General features: G+C 36.0%; 1 protein-coding gene across 2 annotated transcripts in view; it reads left to right on the top strand.

Annotated features, from left to right (window-relative positions):
- The window catches only part of EML5 (EMAP like 5), a 112,106-nt gene that overhangs the window by 55,371 nt on the left and 35,391 nt on the right, over positions 1 to 21,344 (top strand). For both annotated transcript variants that reach the window (XM_061997741.1, XM_061997742.1), the window contains exons 14-24: positions 5,039 to 5,225; positions 6,214 to 6,319; positions 7,536 to 7,629; positions 9,308 to 9,408; positions 11,272 to 11,474; positions 13,155 to 13,266; positions 15,188 to 15,315; positions 16,935 to 17,076; positions 18,943 to 19,095; positions 19,909 to 20,040; positions 21,019 to 21,107. In XM_061997741.1, the coding sequence (XP_061853725.1) occupies positions 5,039 to 5,225; positions 6,214 to 6,319; positions 7,536 to 7,629; positions 9,308 to 9,408; positions 11,272 to 11,474; positions 13,155 to 13,266; positions 15,188 to 15,315; positions 16,935 to 17,076; positions 18,943 to 19,095; positions 19,909 to 20,040; positions 21,019 to 21,107 (1,447 nt within the window). The remainder of the gene's footprint in view (positions 1 to 5,038; positions 5,226 to 6,213; positions 6,320 to 7,535; positions 7,630 to 9,307; positions 9,409 to 11,271; positions 11,475 to 13,154; positions 13,267 to 15,187; positions 15,316 to 16,934; positions 17,077 to 18,942; positions 19,096 to 19,908; positions 20,041 to 21,018; positions 21,108 to 21,344) is intronic.

The raw sequence follows: 21,344 nt of genomic DNA, 5'->3' as shown, positions 1-21,344 counted from the left end.
AGGGGAGTAGGAAGCTTTTTTTTCCTTTCTTTGTTTGAGCACATTGGTTTTGTATTTTGAATTTGTCAACTGCCTTGAAAGATGAACTTATCTCTTCGCATCCTTTAAAAAATCTTTTAAACCTCTCATTGCTTTCTGTTTTGAAAGGGGATAAAGAAAATAATTCTGACTATGAGAGCCAGCCATTGGTGAACACAGATAAGAAACCAAATTTCTATTAATGGGCTGAACTTTAAGTGCACCTTTCTGTAAGAGAACGGATGCGGTCATGATCAGAAACGTGTTATTAAAGGGATGTGTACTAGTTTGGCCTCTTTCTGACTATTCTTATATTTTCTTTCTGCCATGTCTTTGACAGTGGTGGTGGTTCAGAAACGTTAGAAGGATATATCTTTGGAGGTATTCAGAGGAACCCCTTTGTTAGACTCACTTCTTGTAATACTTTCTTTTTGCTGGCAGGCAGTCAGGATGCAAATATAATACTTAAATAAAGCTATGATGCTGATCTCACAAGAATCATTTTGGGGGACTTTTTTTAATTTTAATATTCAGAGGATTTAAGAAGAATCTAGTTTGAGTTTCAGGGTATTTGTTGAACTGACCTTACCATAAGATGAATTTTGGTTATGATTTCAAGATGACATGGCATTTTTTATGCTCTTGAATGAAAATCTTATGACACATTATGACACCTTGCATGGATTCCTACCGGAAGGCTCCAAATAACATCTGAAGATGGTAGGCTGTGAGTGTTCCTGTTGAGAAAACATTATTCACATGCAGAAGTGTGAGGGTTTTTTTTTTTTTTTTTTTTTTTTTTTTTTTTAATATACCTACCTTTGTGCTAAAAACTCTGATCTCAACCATGTTTAATTTGATATTTGGCTTTTCTGGAGTTTTTTAGGGGAGCATTACACTATTTAGGAATTTCCTATATATACTTTGAAGTGTAACATACAAATTTTGAAATTCATACAGCATCAGACAAACTATGGACATTGACTCTTTTACCAGAGAGGACATTACTTAGGAAGCTACCTCTTACATATATAACTTGCAGCTGTGGGTAGGATCCAGCTTCAGGGTAAAGAATCTACAATTATGTGCCTAAAAGTAAGGGGCTTATGCATGTATCTAAACTTTTGTCACAGTGAACAAAGATCCAGTCAGCAGTCAGTGGAATGTAATGAGTGATTTGGCTCAAGTAAAATGAAGTGCTGATTGGTAGGTCAGATGAGTGGCTCTGCAGGCTCCACTGACTGCATTGACTAGAACACTGTTGATTAAAATATAGGTGTTAAAATATCTAACAAACGTGTGAACACCTACGTTTTGGTGTCTTGAACTGGATCCAATCCCTGTTCTTCATGGCCTGGATAATGGCAAAATTTTTGTCCTACATAGCATTAAGGTGACTATCCTTTCTTCTAAAAGTTTCTTTCATATTAGCTTGAACCATTCCTAGATTGATTGCTTGAATAGCTGTTGCTGAAGAGCCTTTGAAAACATCAACTACTGTAGAATGCAGCATTACCTTTATTGTGCCTTGTTACATATTATCCAGTAACTATGATGCAGAGCTTGCTTCTGTTACCAGTTTCTAGTTGCTAATCAAGTTACCTAGTAAATTAGTTCTGCATTTCATTTTCTGCATGCGAACAAATTGTTTCTCTTTGTGCTTCTTCTGAGACTGACTAATAATCTCAGTTTTAAATTGGTTTAATAATATGGAAATGTAAGTACTTTGAAGCTGTATAGCATATTCTGAGGGAATGATCATCTACACTGAAACATGCTGATTTTCATCTCTACTTGGACTGTCTAAGCCCATCAGTTTATCCTTCTGGCAAAAAGTACCAATGTAGTCAGGAAGTTAGTAAAGTGACATGAGAGAAACAGCATATGTACTTGACTGGGTTACAATTGTCCTTGCACTGCTTGGTATTTTGTAAAAATATGTTATCTTTTCATTGTAAACAACTGATTGTACATCTGTTTTTTATGTGTGAGTGAGGAAGAGAACTAAAATTTAAACTTCTGATCACGAAAAGTTCCAGATATGAGTAATAAGAACTATTTTCCTGCATCCTGTGTTTTGAGTAGTCCCATAATATATGACCATGTACTTGGTTTTACTATGCATAAGTTGGGGTATATAGGCAGTTGTTACAGGAAGAGCTGGAAAAATTCTGAATTGCTTGCAAGTAGAAGGATCTGAGACTCTCTTTCTGTCTTAATATTTTTTACTTTTATAGGTGACTACTAAACTTGTAAGAAATTGCTCCGTCTCCAGTGTTTCTAAAGCATTATTTCTTTCAGTGTATTTTTGTAGCTGCTTTTAAAAATGTTCTCGTTTCGGATACATATTCAACATTGTAAAAATTTTTCTGTGCTTGCTAAGGAAATCCAGTATTTTTAACAGAGCACAAGTGCAGAATAAAGGACTGGCATGTGAGCAATGATAGATTCTTTGGCACTATCCTTGCCTTTATAATCTCTAGTTGTTTCTGAATGTTGTCATGTCTTTAAACTGTTGATGTTACATACTGTGGTAGGTTAGTTTTGTTTTCTTTCTTAATAATTACTATAGGTCATTATATATTATATCCCTTTAAAAAATAGTGGCTGAACATCAACGAAGCAGGCAGCCAGGCAGGCCAAGAGGCAGCACTTTGGATCAGACAGAAATTAGCTTCAAAACGTCTGCACATGATCGTCCTGGGGGAGGTTTTTAGTGAAGGATATGGGTGAAGGGAGAATTAAACGTCACTGAAGATTCTGTACCTGTATTGCAAGTCAAGTTGTTGGTCACTGAAAAGAGCAGATACATGACTGAGACCTAATGGAAAGACACAGATAATTCTGGAGTTTCTAGAGTGAAGGCACAGTAAGACCGGAAACACTGAAAAGTTGTTGGACTGGAACTAAGGTTTAGTTAGTTAAGAAGCTGCCTATGAGTATCAATAGAAACAGTGAGTTGGAGGGAGCCTTAGTAAAAGCTTTTATTTCTGTACTATCACAGTTTTTTGCTGGTTTAAGAGGTTCACTTTGCTTGTTTGTGATCTAATGAGACCTAGCTTTAGACTTCATAGTATTGCAGACATTACAAAACTGGGAGGAGTGGCTGGTATGCCAGATGACTGTGTTGCCAGTGAGAGGGACCTGGACAGGCAAGAGAACTGGGCAGGGAGGAATGTCATGAACTGCAAAAAGGTAAAATATGGTGTTCTGCATCTGGGGAGGAATGGCACTGGACCATCTGTTGATCTGTTTAAAAACTTTGTGAGATAATTTTAGCAATCTTTCTCTCATCATGTATGATCTGACGATTGATCTGATGATCAATAGACATCTGATTGCAGGTAGTGTAGGTGTGTCAGCAGAAATGCAGCATATTTAAACCTCCTCCAGATATGTGCAGAGGTGTTTTCCAGTGATGCATAGGTCTAGTATTTGTGAACAGGGATCCATGGCTGGACATTTCAGAATAGTATTCATTAAGCCAAAGTTGGTCAACTGCCTGAAAGATTCATTACTTGACCAGTGTAAGTGATTGCACTGTGTACCCAAGGAAAGCTATATGTAATTATATCGGAGACTTTTCTACCTGGACTGTGTAATATCTGTGTCATTTAAACCTTTTAAATGTTTCATAAGCAGCAATTGTTTTAACACTATCCCACTCATTTTATGGAGGACACGTATATGTAGATGCATCTTTGTCTTATGTGGTAATTTAGACTTGCACTTTTGCAAAAAGGTTTTGCATTTATTTTCTTCTTAGAAGTAACAATTTGTTCTTATGATACATGCTTTTAATTAAGCAAAGAAAGTAATTTCATGAGAAGTATAACATAGCCATTAGACATTCCTGCTAGTTTGCAGTTACTGATGGTGAAAATTTACTTATTTTGCTTTCCAAGAATGACTTTCTGATCATCTTCAGGGCTTTTTTTCAAATTTTTTGAATGCGAAATTACTTAAGTAGAGCCTCATGATTCCTAAAACACAATTCATGGCCAATTTAGACACATTGAAGTGTTATTCCTTTCTTGAAAATTGAACTATATATTTAGAAGTGCAACCAAACTTTACCTGCATGTTTGTAAAATAATTAAAGAGTTGATTTAGTGAAGGTCTGTAGGAACAGAAGAAGGAGCAGAAAGAGGTTAGCTGGTGAATTAAAAGTGTAGAAACAGCATGTGTAAGGAGTAATGGAGTGTTGTTTATACCAGAAGAAAGGAAGGAATGAATTTAAGTTACATATTTTTAAATCTCCATTTATCTGTATTGTCAAGGTTAACATTGTTAAAAATAGAATTTAAAATGTGCTTGCTTGCTTAATATTTTTTTTTTTAGGTTACTGAGCGTCTTAAATTACTTTTGAGAGTTGCATTCTAGCCTTCTTGAAAATACCACTTTGGTTTTTATGGGATACTGAATCCTAATCACACCTAGTAAAAAGTGTGTATGTTGTGATAGTGCAGATAGACATCAGTTGGGAATTGGCCACTTAAACTGTATCAATACAGAAGAGAGAGAATTTTTCCTTGAAAAAAGAAACTGATCTGGAAGAAAATGTATGCATTTGTTTTCTATTAGCAAGTTCCAGAAATTTTCAGTTTTATGATATCTGTTTTGTCCCACATTCTTGTGTAAATCTTTGCAGCCTGATTTTTGAGCAGTAACAGATAGTTTGGAAATTTTCTGTTAGCTTTGTCTATTTTGTTTGATTACATGTTGCATGTGCGAATTCTCCATGTGGTTTGAAAAAATTACTTCCTCTTCTAAACTAGTTGTGGAGAGTAACTATTAAATAGCAGTCACTTTCAAACTAATGCTAGTAGTACTGGTGTCTGAATAGTAAATAAAATTGATAAATTGATGTTCCTTTGGGAAAATGTGTTAATAACCACCCAAACAGTAATTGGTAAGTAGTTTCAGTTTTTACATGTGAAAGATGCATCTTGCATAATTTTATCTCAAAGTTTGAAAATACATGCTTATGACCTTGAACAAACTTTCTTTCTTTAATTAGTTACAGAGGTTACGACTGTCGAAGCAATTTATTTTACACTCAGACGGGTGAAATTGTATATCACGTTGCAGCAGTGGGAGTGGTGTACAATCGACAGCAGAACACACAGCGCTTCTATCTCGGTCATGATGATGACATTCTTTGCCTTGCAATTCATCCCTTAAAGGACTATGTGGCAACAGGCCAGGTAGGATATGTGTTGATCTGCAATAAGAATCTGAAGTCGTTACTACTGAATTTAGAAAAGCCTAATTTGGGGCAAAGAAATCCAATGTACATTTATTCAGGTGAAGGAATACATTTCTATTGCAGATGGAATCATTTGTATCCTTGCCCATGGCAGGGTTTTGGAACTAGGTGATCTTTAAGATTGCTTCCAACCCAAACCATTCTATGACTCTAGGTTAAAAAACTGCAACATGAGGGATTTTTCCAGCACTTTATGTTAATTCTGATACGGACCTTTCGTTGTTAGGGGTTTCTTAGCCTCTTTTTTATTTCAGAATAGATTAGTATTTTTTATTCAGCATTATGTTGCTTCTTCATGACAAGAGGAAGAAATGTGCAATGAAAATATAGGGGTTTTTAGTGACTTAGTTGTGAAGTTATGAATGAGCTATATTCTATTCCTTACCAAATTCTAGTTAACTGCATTAATAGCTTTGTAGTGGAGATTGCTTTTCAAGTATTAATATATTAGAATCTGACTTGAAAGTACTTGTAATGACACCAGAAATTAAGAGAAGTCACCTTTATTTCTCAAACATGGAGTAGCTTACATACTATTAATAAATACAACCTTTTATTTTTAGACAGCTACCGATTGATAGAGAATTTATGGAATAAATGTGCCACACACTGCAATAAATGAACAGCTGCTTTTTTTTTTTTTTTAGTTCCCCAACCCTTGCTTCCCCCCTCCAAGAGGACTCCAGTTAATTGTGATTAATGTAGCCAGTTCTTTGGAGGATAGAAAGAGCCAACTGGGGAGTGGTGTCTTAAAGTGGAAGAAGGATAATATACTGCTAGCCAGACAGAAATAATACCTGCGGCCTTTAGTCACTGCTTATTTTTTTCGAATACTTTAAAAAATATTTGTCAATATTATACTTTGAAACAACTGTGTGAAGTAACTGAGAAATGAAAAAATTGATTACAAATATGTATACTTCCAGGTTGGCCGAGATTCCTCAATACATATTTGGGATACAGAAACGATAAAACCACTCTCGGTATTAAAGGGCTATCACCAGTATGGTGTGTGTGCTGTTGATTTTTCAGGTAATAAGTGTTTATTTATATATAATTTTCCTTTTCTGTATGAAGATACAGGCTAGTCAACTCTAATGAGCAATTGGGAATTCCTTTACACTGAAGATTTGGTATTAAAAATACTTTCCAGTCATCAACATCAAATGTGAGAGACTGTCTTAGTCATTCATTAAAAAGAGCTCCTGTGGAGTCTTGCACATCGGGAAATGTGAGAACAAGTTCTGTGACATTTAACAGTTGAGCTGGTCACTTCAAAATTTCTTTTGGTTATATGAAGCAGGTGCACGGATCTTGAGTATTGTGTCCATGTTACATCTGTTTAAGCAGATTTTTGAGAAAATTGATTAGGTGTGCACTTTTTTTTTTACTGTTACATAGTACAAGCCAGTTGGGTAGCACACTGATCAATTCTGTGAGTCTAGTTATGGAGTTGTTCTGGGCAGAACAACTTCTCTACCTTAGGCTAACATACATAACTGTCAGCTAAACCTTTTGAGGTTTTTGCACCCTGTATATGAAATTCCTGTACCAGTGTTAAATTTCCTCTTTTCCACTGGCTTCTATTTATTATTTAATGGTGTGAATTTACTAGATAGGATCTGTAATCTTACAATGAAGATACATCATCACAAAGATAAATATTTTGGGATCTTTGATGCATCTTAGCTTTCTTTGGTTCTTTTTTTTCAAGATCTAACTCTCATTTCCCAAATTATAGCATGGATGTGTAACCTTTTAAAGACAGATACTTGTCAGAAAGTCATTGATCATGAGTGAGCACAAATAACTTCTTTCTTGGAGGTTAATGTGGGATATGTGTCAGTACTTCCCAAAGACTTCACACTATTAGTAAGTTTATTTCATAAATGTCACGGCATTGAATCAGTATTTTCCTGTTTAGAAATCAACAGGGATTTTCAGAGTGAACAGAAATTTCTCACAGTACAACCAGTCCACAAGTAGCTGAACAAAGAATTTGATACAAACATGAGGATTAAGTGCAGTTTTTAGACAGGGTAACCTAAAGTCCTAAACCTCGTCCAACTGACCACTGAAGTTTAAAAGCAAACAGATGACAGATAATGCCTCTAAGCACACATCATATGACTATTTACCTGTTTGTACATTCTTGCAATGCTTGTGAAGTTATAATCTTGTAAGATGGTTTCTTATTGCAACATAATGTTATCTATCTACTCTCTTAATCATAAATTTATTTTTCTAGCGGATGGGAAACGATTGGCTTCTGTTGGAATAGATGACAATCACACTATTGTACTCTGGGATTGGAAGAAAGGAGAAAAGCTTTCAGCAGTAAGGTAGGAATTTTAAATTTGTTTTAAAATTTTTAACTAAATTTGCTCTCAAATGACAGTGAGCAATATATATTCATTAAAGAATAATAGTTCTCTAATAAACTAGCAATTTCTGTCACTTAAGTGATAGACGTAGTAACAATTATCACAGCCTTGAAACTTTCTTTTGATGAAAAAATAAAGTTCTGGTAGAGTCAACAAGAATTATTACAGTGACAACTCAACTGATGAAGAAAGGAGAGAGAACACAGTTTATTTATGTTTATTTGATGTGCTCTCAATAATTTATTTAAATCTCACTCTGAAATTCTGTTGGTCTTCTCAAAGATGGTGATGGATGCTCTGCTTTTCAGATATTTTTTCATCAGAGGTCATGTCAGAGGTCATCTTTTTTGCAATAGTAGTTTGCAGAAGGTTTTAGTCAGTTCTTACTTCTTCAAGGGTATTTCCTTTTCCTTTCTGAGTCCTGAGCAGAAGTTAGCTTTGCTTTGAAGAGAGGTTAGACTAAATGACCACTAGAGGTTAAATATTTTGGAAGTTTCTTTGACTCTGCATGGATTATTTCATATACTTTTATTAAATAAAGTCTTAATCTACTAGATGGAATCTAGTTTCTAACATTGAGTAATGTTTTTTGAAACCTTTGCTTTAGTTATTTCTAAGAATTTATTGCTTCAAATAGAACAATAATATGAGTGGATTTCTCCCCACTCTGGATTCAGTATGCATACTCTAAATTCTAGGTAGATTTGAAAGGGATTTCTTATTTTCTGCAGATACAATTTAGAAAATGTTAACTTCCTTTTTATCACTTATTCTCTCCAAGAACATTTACTGTCATTTTATTTTAAACATGATTTGAGTTTCTTAGCCATTAAGAAATGAAAATCCTAAATAGATGATGTAGAGAGTACTCTCTTCCTGCTATTTCATACTTTTTGCTGCTAGTTCGTTTAATAGTCTGAAAATGACTGAAGATAAAAAATTATTGTCACTCTTGAACACAAAGAAAATTTGGGGATTAGAGGCTCTTCTGCTTTTTAAAGAAAAAACCCATCTACCTAGTAAGCACTTCTTTCCTTGTTGAATAGCAAACATAGTTTAAAGCTGTTCTTCAATCTGAAGCAAGATATTTGTTTTTATAGAAGCACAGTAAGAAATTTAAAACAAACAAGTTTTGATGTTTTCATAAACAACTGAAATTTCCACTTCAAATTATTATAGCAGCATATGTTTTATTTTAAGAAAAAAAATAGAAAAATCTATTAGAAGGTGAATGAGTATGAGTATGACAATTTTCAAAAGGGGAGACTGTAAAATAAGATTTAGAACTTTACATCTTTAAGTTTCATTATGAACTGTTGTAGGTTTAAATGTCATTTATACCCAAACTTTTTGCCAGTACATATTCTTTTGCAAAGAAAATGCCACACAATGGAGTTTGTGAAGTAAATAATTACTCACCTACTTTGGAGACTGAAGAGTAATAAAAATAGAACAGAACTCAGTATGTTAGTTCTTTGGCTTTCTTCCTCCTCATAACAAATTATTGTTAATGATTTGGAGGTAAATGTTAGCTATATAGAGAAACCATATATTAGAAAAAAACCTCTGAACCCGAAACCTATTTAACTGTATGAAGTAGTTATCTTTATTTACGATATAATGCTTTGCATTTCAGGGGAAGCAAAGATAAGATTTTCGTTGTTAAGATTAATCCTTATATGCCTGATAAATTGATTACAGTTGGAATTAAACACATGAAGTTCTGGCGTAGAGCAGGTAAGGAAACTTTTCAGAATCACAGCATTTTCTGTTACCTAAAGTACAAAAATTACATCTCTTATGGTATAGTTCATGCATAAAATGCAAATGTTTTCTCTATAGCTCTCTAAGTTAGCTTTGTCCTAGTATAAATAATAATGCCAATTGGCATTGTGGCCCTAGTGGGAGTTCTTTTTAAGATCAATTTGTCGTAGAGCTGGAGCTGCACAACTAGAATGGACCGTGGATTTCCTACTGTCTGTTTTTATGTCTTGTGATATAGCACATCTGAAAAGTTTGCAGAACTACTCTAAAATCATAGAACAGGTTTGGAAGAAGGACCTTTAGAAAATGTGTATTATGAAGAGGCAGAAATAGAAATAAATTTAAGATGATAAAAATCCCCATGCAAAAATTCAGACAAACTAGTTTGTGTCAATTGAGACCTGTTAGTTTGGATGTCTCTGTTGAACTGCACAGTTATAAACCAAGATACAACAGCTTACTCTATCTGCTTGAAAAAAATTTTAATAGTGAAAGAATCCATTCCTTGAATCTGGTGTGAAAATCAGTGTTTCAAACCTCAAGATGTGTATAAAAACACATGTGCTATGGAAGACTTGCTTGTCTGCTAAGAGTCTTCTAATTATTCCTGCAGAATTTATGCACATCAGCTCACATGAGTCCCTGATAAATATTAACTGTGGAGAAAAAAAGTCTCTGGTGAAAAAAATGTCATTAGTTTTCTCAGTTTTGGCTCCAATAGAAGTTAATCAAGATGGCCTGAGAGCAAGCTATCTATACAAATGATTAATTTTTACAATTATGCTTACTATCTATAGACAGAACAATGTGTGTCAGAACATTTACTGAACAAATTAGTAGAAATTCTTTAGAGAGAAATCTCAGCTATGATAAAAGCCTGGAGATGGTGATTTTGAATAAAGAAATTAAATTGTTTAAAATGCTTCTATTCTCTCTGGCTTTGCTCAGTCAACAGGCATGAAATATCTCTTACGTTACAGCCTACTTGTGCAAAATTGCAGTGGCACACTGGCGAGGCAGTCACTATGAAAGACACTTAGCATTGTTCATATGAGAAGTAGAGTATCAATAACAAAGGAGTGGAATACCTTAACAAATGCCAAAACTCTGAAATATGCACTAGAGCAGGTGCATTTGTTGTGAGAAGTGACACCAAAGTATATGCCTTGGTCTAAATTTCCATTGGTGCCAAGTGGTGGCCGAGAGACTGAGAGTCATGCCTCTAAGTACAAGAACAGTATGAATTGTTAGATCCTGAGGGGCTTCTGTGTTATACCACATGAAGTTTGTCTGAATACTGTGAAAACAGAAATCCCTCTAGATGGAAGTTACTGTGTGTTATACTTGTCAAATGATTGTAGGTATGGTATTAGAAAGAATTATAAAATTTATATAACTGTAACGTTTCTATTATCCAGAGGCAAGTATAGCAAATAAAATTGGAAAACCTCTCACTTAAAGCTTATCATTGAGAGGATAGGATGTCAAGATTTAAACTTTTTTTTCCTTTAAGGTTAATTTCATTAGGAACTGTATGGTAGATGCTGTGTAGATATGAGTTTACAAGTGCACTTTGTATGTCTATGTGGATATATGTACATATTAAAGTCTAGATTTGAGTAGTAATTTAAAAGTAAGGTTTTGTTTCTTGAAAGGTGACAAATGGTCCTAAAATTTCATTTTCTGAGAACTCCTCTCAGACTCTTTTTTTTTTTTGGGGGGGAGGGAATGTTGATAAACCAGAAGAAAAGTACATGCTACTCTGGATACGGTTATATAGTTTTTCGAAAATAATTCTAAGCACACATTTGATGATTTGTTTTTGGTTTGAACCAGGTGGAGGACTAATTGGGAGAAAGGGCTGCATAGGTGCTTTGGGAAGAACTGATACGATGATGTGTGCAGTGTATGGCTGGACTGAAGAGATGGCGTTTTCTGGAACTTCCACGGGGGATGTGTGTATTTGGAGAGATGTGTTTCTCATAAAAACTGTCAAAGCACATGATGGTCCTGTGTTCAGCATGCACGCATTGGAAAAAGTAAATAAACTGCTCATTGCTTTTTGATGTCCGGACAAAAATGTCTAATGAAGTTAGGCCTTTCCTGAATGCAGGAATCAATGGCTTTATTTCCATTACAGAAAAGCCTTGTGAGGTCCAGATTCAGATAAGGACATATTGCTAAGTCTTGAATACCATGGTATTTCTCAAGCCATTGTGGTCTAGTGACATAGAATCATAGAATGGTAGGGGTTGGAAGGGACCTTTAGAGATCATCTAGTCAAACCCCCTTCCAGAGGCAGGTCCATCTAGATCAGATCGCATAGGAATGTGTCCAGATGGGTCTTGAAGACTCCACACCCTCCCTGGGCAGCCTGTGCCAGGGCTTACTCTCCTGAACAGTGAAATAGTTTTTTCTTATATTTAAATGGAACTTTTTGTGCTCCAGCTTCATCCCATTACCCCTTGTCCTGTTGCTAGAATCAATAGAAAGACATCTTCAGTAATTTCAGCAATTTTCAAGTCATCTGGCCAAAGAAATAGTAGTAATTTAGGATAAATACTCTTTGATGTAAGCATCAATTAAGTTTAATATGAGCTTATGAGAGAGGAAGAGATTAATGTTTTTACCTTTTTTGTACCTTAATTACTGTCTACTGGAAGGAGAATTCAGTCTGTAGAACACTAAGTACTTTCTGCCAATTCTTGACTTCTTTTGATTCAGAAAAGCCTTTAAGCATGTGCTTAAATGTGAATTCCAGTTAGATTACTTGTATGTCTGAATTTAAGTTTGTGTTTTGCTAGGTTAAACCAAGTTACTCCAACTTCTCATATTTGAGGTTGAATATAGTAGCTTTGGACAAAGCATATGTTATTCATACTGCAGGAACTAAATTCTCTGAAGGAAAGTACTCTCAATTTCAGTATTAAGTATACCTATTGCTTCATTAAATAGCTGTAAATAATTTTGAAGACTGAATGTCACAAAAGTGCGTGTGTTTGAACAATGTAAGCACTAATAAAGTTTTTGTGAGTAGTACTAAGTTTAGCTTGAAATAGTGAGGTGAAATGCACAGGGATATTGAGGCTAAGAAAGAAAAACATTTCATTGTCACAGAATCTCAGAGAGCTGAAAGGGACCTCAAAAGATCATCTAGTCCAACCGCCCTGCCAGAGCAGGACCACCTAGAGTAGGTTACACAGGAACTTGTCCAGGTGGGTTTTGAATGTCTCCAGAGAAGGAGACTCAACAACCTACCTGGGCATCCTATGCCAGTGCTCCATCGCCCTCACAGTGAAGAAATTCTTCCTTGTATTTCTTTGGAACCTCTTATGTTCCAGCTTGTACCCATTGCCCCTTGTCCTATCATTGGCCATTACTGAGAACAGCCTGGCTCCATCCTCCTGACACCCGCCCTTTACGTATTTGTAAACATTAATGAGATCACCTCTCAGTCTATTTTTCTAGTATCGTAGAAGCTTATTGGTTAGAACTTTTAAATTCAGCCTATGTACGTGGGCTGTAGAGAAATATGCTGCCTTTGTCAGGAGAATTAAATCTGTTTGTTGCACTGGATGTTTTAATCTCTTAACATTTGTAGTTCTGTGCATTACCATGTTGGATGTAATCTATTTTCAGTAGTGGCAGAAATCACTGGAAAGTTATGGAAAGATAATAATTTACTGTAACTTGTGATTTTTATTTGTTTTTCCCCCTAGGGATTTGTCACTGGAGGAAAGGATGGGGTTGTAGCTCTCTGGGATGATACCTTTGAACGTTGTCTCAAAACCTATGCCATTAAAAGGGCTGCTTTGGCCCCTGGGTCTAAAGGTAACACAGAATTGATCCTGCCTTTTGATTCTATCTAAAATACTTTCTTAAGAAAACTCATTCAGAGGAGTTGCTTTGTCCAATAGATGGAAATCCACATTTGACATTGTCGTGGTTTAGGCCCATCAGGGAACAAAGGCCACGATTAGCCTCGAGTACCGAAGAGGCTGAGGATTGCTCGAGGGCAGGGAGGGCTTAATTGCCGCTTAAGGTCCAGGACAAAACAGACCAGGCTACTCGGTTTTGGGGAAGAAAACAGAAAATAATTTAATGCAAAATCAACCAAAACATAACCAAAATGAAACAACCCAGAGTAATACATCAATGGAGAGTCCAACCAGCCTTTTTAAGAACACCTTCTTGCCACCCCTCCCCTCTTCCCGGGTTCAGAGCCCTGATCCCGGGGTTTTTACCTTGCCCCCCCCCTGAACGGTTCGGGGGGGCAGGCAGTGGGGGGTTCAGTCAGTCGGTTTCCGAGAGCTTCTGCCGTTTGTCCCTCCTCAGGACGGGTGAACTCCACGCCAGTCCTCCCTGCAAGTCCGTGGGGTAACTCACAAGCATGGCAGATCTGCACGGGCTGCTCTGCGGCGCGCAGGCTCTCCAACACGGCCTGGGCCATGGCCATCTCCCCGCACAGTCCCCCGCCCGTCCGGGCTCACCCACACGGAGCTGTTGGTGGCTCTCAGTCCTGCCACGAATCTCCATAGGTTTCAGGGGCACAGCTTGTATTCTCGCCACGGCTTGCAGAGGGGTCTCCGGTCTACTGCTTCTCGTTCCTTCCTCCTTCTCTGGCTGAAGGGTCCGCGTAGTCGCCTCCATCTTGTATCACTCTCCACCTCCCCACTCGCATTTCAAATTCCCGTCCCCTAAATAGTGATCGCAGAGGCGCCAGATTGGCCCAGCCGGGCCGGAGGTGGGTCTGAACCTAGGAGCCGGGGGAGGGTCTTCACTGCAACCCGCTCCCCCTGTTACCAAGCCAAAAGCTGCTCCTGGCTAAACCAGGACAGACATATACAACACGTTAACAAATTTTTTTTTAAAGCTTTATTTAAAGTCAGTCATTATTATGTTGGGAGGGGAAGAGTATATTGGAGTGTCTGTTTGCACATTTAGTGGGTGCAAATTGTAATATTTACCTAACCTAACTGAATAAATTGATTTCATCTTGAGTCTCTTAGTATCCAGATGATTTGGGTTTTTTTTAAGTGGCAGCCAAAAAGCCTATTCCTAATCATGAAGTATCTGTCTGATCTTTGTTGTTTTGGAGGTTGAATGAAATTCAGAATTGTGGTTAGTTTTGTAAAGTATGATTATGTTATATAACTTAATTTCCTGTAATTGCATATGTCTTGTGAAATTATTTAAGAACATACTAATTCCAGTTTCTTGCATTTATTCTTGATTTTAGGTACTGCTTTACAGTTTCCTATTGATCAGACATTTGACATTTAGGATAGCCTTTCCCCCTCATTCACCCTCCCGCCCAATTACATTCGCTTTATTCTAATGTATATGGTTTGATTTTCAAAAATCATGACTAGAAACACCCATTAGCTAAAACATTGTCTACAGAGTATCTCATTCCCATACCTATTTAATAAAAAACTATATTTGAAGATACCCTAAATGCTAGCAATATAGTAGTGTAGTTGATACTTCACATGCACATTTTTTCCACTGATTGCCAGAGAGTCAGATTGATGAAACTTGAGAGATACTCAGATGAGAAGAAAGATTAGGTAATTGTTACATACTCCCAAATGAATCCAAACATGTACATTTTTTCCTGCAGGTATATGTTTTAACTTGTTTAGAAAAAGATACTCGGTAGTACAGTGAAAATGTAATGTGCATATATGTGAAAGATCCTCCTTAAAGCATACTTGAGAATCTTCTGTCTTTTATCGTTTAAATGTTCTAGGTCTCCTCTTAGAAGATAACCCTTCTATACGTGCCATATCTTTAGGACATGGTCATATTTTAGTGGGCACAAAGAATGGTGAAATATTGGAGGTGGATAAAAGTGGACCAATAACTCTGCTGGTTCAGGTACATGCTAAACATCAGTCAGATGTTCTGTGCTGCAAACACGATTTTATTTTTCAAGTAAAGACTGTTGTGAAATAGCAAGCGTTTTCATTATTAAGTGAAGTTAGTGAGCTGCTATCACTTCATGGATATTTTTACTGCTAGGCTAGGTCATTATGACTTTTTAATATGAAAAGCAGATTTCACAATTTCATGTACTAATTAGTTCAGCAAGTTTATCCTTCCAAACAGACCAAGATCATAGGTCTTTTTGGGAAAAAAAAAAGTTAAAAAAAAGTGTGAAACAGTACATCCTTCACCAAATTCCTTACTCACTTTTTCTGAGTACTGTTATTTTTGAAAGTTGTCTTCTTGAGGTTTATTTTGGATTTTCTTTGGAATTATGTAAGGAAATTTCAGACTTTTTGCCATGCCAAACAGAATACATTCCTTAAGCCTGACTACAGAACAGATTTCTTACGTTGTATCATCATATGATTTTCTTTCACATTTAAATAAAAACCTGTGGATCTTTAATTCACACTTCTGAGTGGCCATTGCAATGTGTCAAGAACTAGATGTTTTAAAAGAATATGTTACAATCTGAGGCAAATTAAAAAAGTCTAGATTTTAGAGTAGTTTGAGTAGGAAGGGACTTGTAAAGGTCATCTAGTCCAAACCTATGCAATGAGCAGAGATATCTAAACTATATGAGGTTGCTAAGAGCCCCATACAATCTAACCTTAAATACTGGGACATCTACCACCTCTCTGGGCAACCTGTTCCAGTATTTAAGCACCCTCATTGTAAAAAACTTCTTTATATCTAGTGTAAATCTACTCTTAGTTTAAAACCTTACCCCTTGTCCTGTCACAACATGCACTGCTGAATGTTCATCCTTGTCATTCGTCCCCCTTTAAGTACTGAAAGGCTGCAATAAGGTTTCCCTGGAGCTTTCTCTTGTGCAGGCTAATCAACCCTTACTCTCTCAGACTTTCCTCACAGTAGAGGTTTTCCACCCCTTTAAGTACTGAAAGGCTGCAATAAGGTTTCCCTGGAGCTTTCTCTTGTGCAGGCTAATCAACCCTTACTCTCTCAGACTTTCCTCACAGTAGAGGTTTTCCATCCCTCTGATCATTTTTGTGGGTTCTCTGCAGGACTGCTCTCAATCCCTTCTTTCCCCAGCCTGTATTGATACAGGGAGTTGCCCCAACCTGTGCACAGGACTCTGCACTTGACCTTGTTGAGGTTCACATGAGCCCACTTCTTGAGCTTCCTCAGGTCCCTCTGAGTGGCATCCTGACCCTTAGGCATGTCAACTGCACCACTCAGCTTGGTGTCATCTGCAAACTTGCTGAGGGTGCACAATCCTACTCATTGTGTCATTGACATAGATGTGTGTGAGGATGGTTTCTTTGAAATGGTTTCCCTACTACTAATTACTATCATTTGCACTTTTAGTGTAAGTAGCAAGGTGAGGCTTTTTCTAGGTGTTCTATGTTTCTATTCAGGTGTTTCTTTATTGTCATCTACAGATACACCTGTTCTGTGTGTTTTAGGGTTTTTTTAAACTTCGTTAATTGTATTATTTTCTATTTCAATTTAAAATACATCATCTGATTCTTTGTGGTTTCTTTTAGGGTCATATGGAAGGGGAAGTTTGGGGTCTAGCTACTCATCCTCATTTACCTATTTGTGCCACTGTAAGTGATGACAAAACCTTAAGAATATGGGATTTGTCTCCTAGCCATTGTATGTTAGCTGTTCGCAAATTGAAGAAGGGTAAGATGCTTAGTATGAAAAAATACTTAACTTCGGTTGGCATTTACTAGGATTAAGAATTTTTCAAAAGCAAGACTGAATAAATTCCTTTCTTTGCTAAAATTATTTTATTGACACTATGTTTGAGTTATGTAGCCCTTAAGCTAATGAAACCGTATGAAATGTTTCGATGTAACACTGTTCTTAAGATTATTCACAATTGTAACATATTTAAGTCAGTGAATTTATTATAAAAGTTGAGTCAGTTATGTAAATCTGCCATATTGCTTATAGCATTGCAAGCTTTTTTCAACCATGAAGGACTTAAAATCTAGAATTTTTTGGAAAAATACTTAAAAGTATGATTCTATCATTCTGTGAATCTATAAGTAGTGTTAACTTCAAAATGTTATATGATTCTATAAGTATTATTAACTGTCACTTTTTCGTGAACATTTAGAAGAATCTGGAAAGATAACAATCATAAATTTCTTATTCATTGTGTACTACATAAATGAATTCTATTTTGACAGATATAAAATCTGTTTAGACGTCACATAAGGAGTCGTGTTTTAGCATTAGACCAGACTGGCCTTAAAAAGCTTTTAATGGTGTGTATACGTGTGCTTTGTTAGACAGAAGAATGCAATAGGCTTTATCTGTTTGGCATTCAGTGAAGCATTTTGATGCAAACCTTACAGGAAGCTTAGTTGAAGATTATTTGGGTGGATAAAGTAAATGTAAGTAGAGTCATGAGCTGGCACAAGCAGGAATTAAACAAGGACATTTCAAATTGGTGGTCTGCTCAAGTCTTAAAGCTGATAATTCATAATATTTTTAAGAGCTGTTCTGGCAGAAGAATAAAGGATTGTGATGACTTAATTTGCTGATGAGACACATTTTTAGATGCTTTGGTGATCTTAAAAAGCACATGTTAACTGTACAGAAAGAGCTGGATACTTCTGCAGACTGCAGTAATGGAAATGGGATATTTGATAATTAAAAAAGGCAGGACATGTTGATTGTAAGAAAAATGTGTGACCAAGGAGTAACTGAGGAGCACAAGGCTCAGGATATTCTAGCTCATTACGGGATGACAGTTACATGTGATAGTGAAGTTTTTTTTCCCAGGACGTATTGAAGTATTCCTGTAATTTGCAAGAGACTAAGAGGAAGATTTTTGGTGTGCACTTCTTGTCTGTGTTCCAGTTTAATTTCATTCAGCTGAAGTAGAGTGTGAAGAAAGAGGAGCTACAGAATAATGAATAAGCTTTGTAGTGGAGTAAGCTAAATAAAGGATTACTGTCTATGATTTAATCAGAGGAACAAATACTAGAGGAAAGTGTTTATGCTAATGGAAAATTCTGTCGTGGAAATAAATCTATATAAACTGACCATAAAAAATTTAGATTGGAAATAAAACTGTTTTTTAAATGAAACTGGACAGGTTTGTTAAAAGTATTCTGTGACATAGTGGGTATGATAAAGTGTCATGATAAAATGACTGGATTGTATGAGTCCAGAAGATCTTTTCCAGCTATGTTCTCCTTACCAGAGCAGACTGTAACAAACAATGGGCACCAGATAGTAAGGAGAGCAAATTAAAAATATATAGGCAGTAGTGATTAATCTGTTACTAAAGTAGAACATATGTCAATTACTATGCAAAAGAAATGTAATCTAAGATTCTGAAGTTGTATACTTGTTGATTTGCCGAGAGCTTCTGTGTGCTATCACAGATGTAGAGCTTGGAAATTATTTTGGCAGCATCTAAAAGATCTCATTGTACTATATACTGTAAGAATAGCTTTCCTGCTGGAAAAAAAATCTAATATAGAAGTTATGGACTGTAAATGTACCTGAATGCTATTTCTGTATTCCTCATAGGAGGAAGATGTTGCTGCTTTTCTCCTGATGGAAAAGCATTAGCTGTTGGTCTCAATGATGGAAGTTTTTTGATAGTTAATGCAGATACCCTGGAGGATTTGGTCTCTTTCCAGCACAGGAAAGATGTTATTTCAGAAATCAGATTTTCTCCTGGTAAGTGATTTTAAAATGAAGAAGTTTATTTCAAGATTGTTCAAGCAAGCTTTATAACCCTTAAAAGATAAAAGATATAGCAATTTATAGTACTTTTACATGTAACAAATAAGCCAGCAAGACTAATGTTTACATTTTGAAAAATACTCCATGTGAATTTCTACATTGTTCATCTAAGGATGAGATTATTGGAGTATGTTTGCTCATCATAACCTCCACAGTGTAACGATTAATTGTGAACATCCAGCAGCCTCTCAAGGTCCCTAGGGTTCCATTTTACGAGATGCCTAAATTTGGCTGTTCACTGAGATTACTGTTAGCTAATGAGAATGCTTGAAACTGACGTGTCAGAAGATTCTGGCATTTTTTATTTCTTTTTCCCTGTGCAGTGCTTAGCACTTCTAGTGAAGCTTGGCATTTTCAAACAGTACAGCTCTTATTTACGAACTCCAGTGTATGAGCTAAACTAATAATGTTACTTCAGTGAAAATATTCTTCTGTAGGAGAAATTGGATGCCAATTACTGATACTATTCTCATGCAACATTACTTTTCGGCCACATGTTCTGTACTACTCAGAGTCCAATAACTGTTTAAAATGTCATCATTTTTTTTGTTTGAAGATGTCATGGTTGTATTATTTCAAACTGATTTTGATTACATGATGCAAATATTTGCCTGTTGCAGACTCTTAGCAAGCTCATTTCAGAGAAATTTGGATTGCATATACCTTAATTCCAGAGTGTACTTGTGTTTAATATATAGGGCACCACAATTTTTGAAAGCATCTTACATTTCTCCTGATGCATTTTAGGGGCTGGCAAGTACTTAGCTGTGGCATCCTGTGACAACTTTGTAGACATTTACAATGTAATGAGCAGTAAACGAGTAGGAATCTGCAAGGGAGCCTCCAGCTATATCACACACATGGACTGGGACATTAGAGGTAAGTAGCATTCTTTCTAAAAATCTACTGAAAGATGGACAGATTTGTTCCTTTAGCTTATGGATATGCTCACAGCATCTGAGTAAATAAAAACCCATGATTTTCACTGCTATTTATATATTTAGATGTCGTGCAGTTTGAAGTAAAAAAGATTGGTTTGGGTTGTTTTTTTTTTCTTCTTTGACTTCTGTGTTTATTATTTGATTTCTGCTTCTTGAAAAATGTACTTCATAATGTGATTGCATTTGTAGCTCAGGAATATGTATCCTTGTTGTCAAATATAGCAGAAAGATTGAATTTCCTGTCTTTGTCATCTTAATATGTAATTAATTTAAATACTAACTTTAGTCTTATTTTATAAAAAATGAGGCAGTGCATTTGTGCCTCATGAGTCTCTTAGTTCCTCTTCTTCTTCCTCTATGTGAAACAGTCCAGTTTAGTTTCAAAGAGTGTTATAAGCTAGCTTCATATAGGAATTTTGAAAACAGTGTCATGGTTTAACCCCAGCTAGCAACTAAGCACCACATAGTTGCTTGCTCATTCCCTCCACTCCCAGTGAGACGGAGACGAGAAACAGGATTAAAAGTTAAAACTTGTGGGTTGAGATAAGAGGAGCATATATATATATGTGCTTCTCTGTCCCAGGAGCACAGGCATACTAGATAGTTGTCACAAAGAAACTCTGAATTAGACCTTGTACATTATCTGCCACCTGATGGGACAATGGTAAATAGGAGAGAAAAGTGGTGCATTATTACAGGTTTCAAAAGCAGAAGGAAGGACTGTGGAGGGATCAGAGGACTCAAATCTTCAGAAGCCAATACTTACAGATCCATTGTTTATGTATACAACTTTTTTCCAATGGAAGCAAATAATTTGTGTAAAGCTATTAGCAACAAAAATTTCTAAATAACCTGTTTTTTTTAAAATGAAATCTTCTATTTAATGTTAATATACAATATCTAATATGTTTTGTAGGGAAGCTCTTACAAGTCAACACTGGTGCTAAAGAGCAGTTGTTTTTTGAAGCTCCACGTGGGAAAAAACAGACAATTCCTAGTTTGGAGGTGAGGAAAGGGACTGCCTTCTTAACTTGTATGCAAATCAGAGTTATGATACAGCTGTCTATACCACATGAGAGGGAAGGATGTATAAAACTATAATTTAACTGATCTGTCAAAAAAGCTTCTGTTTAGGCATTTGCTGTCATTTATACTTTTTTGCAGCCTATTCAATTAGATAATGTGATCAGAATGATAAAATACATAGATGATATCACATTTGTCTCTTCTGTTGAGAAATGG

Source organism: Colius striatus, chromosome 6 (genome assembly GCF_028858725.1).
Source record: "Colius striatus isolate bColStr4 chromosome 6, bColStr4.1.hap1, whole genome shotgun sequence".
NCBI classification, from domain to species: domain Eukaryota; kingdom Metazoa; phylum Chordata; class Aves; order Coliiformes; family Coliidae; genus Colius; species Colius striatus.
Note: the sequence above shows the minus strand (reverse complement) of the source record. Positions and strands in the feature narration are given on the sequence as shown.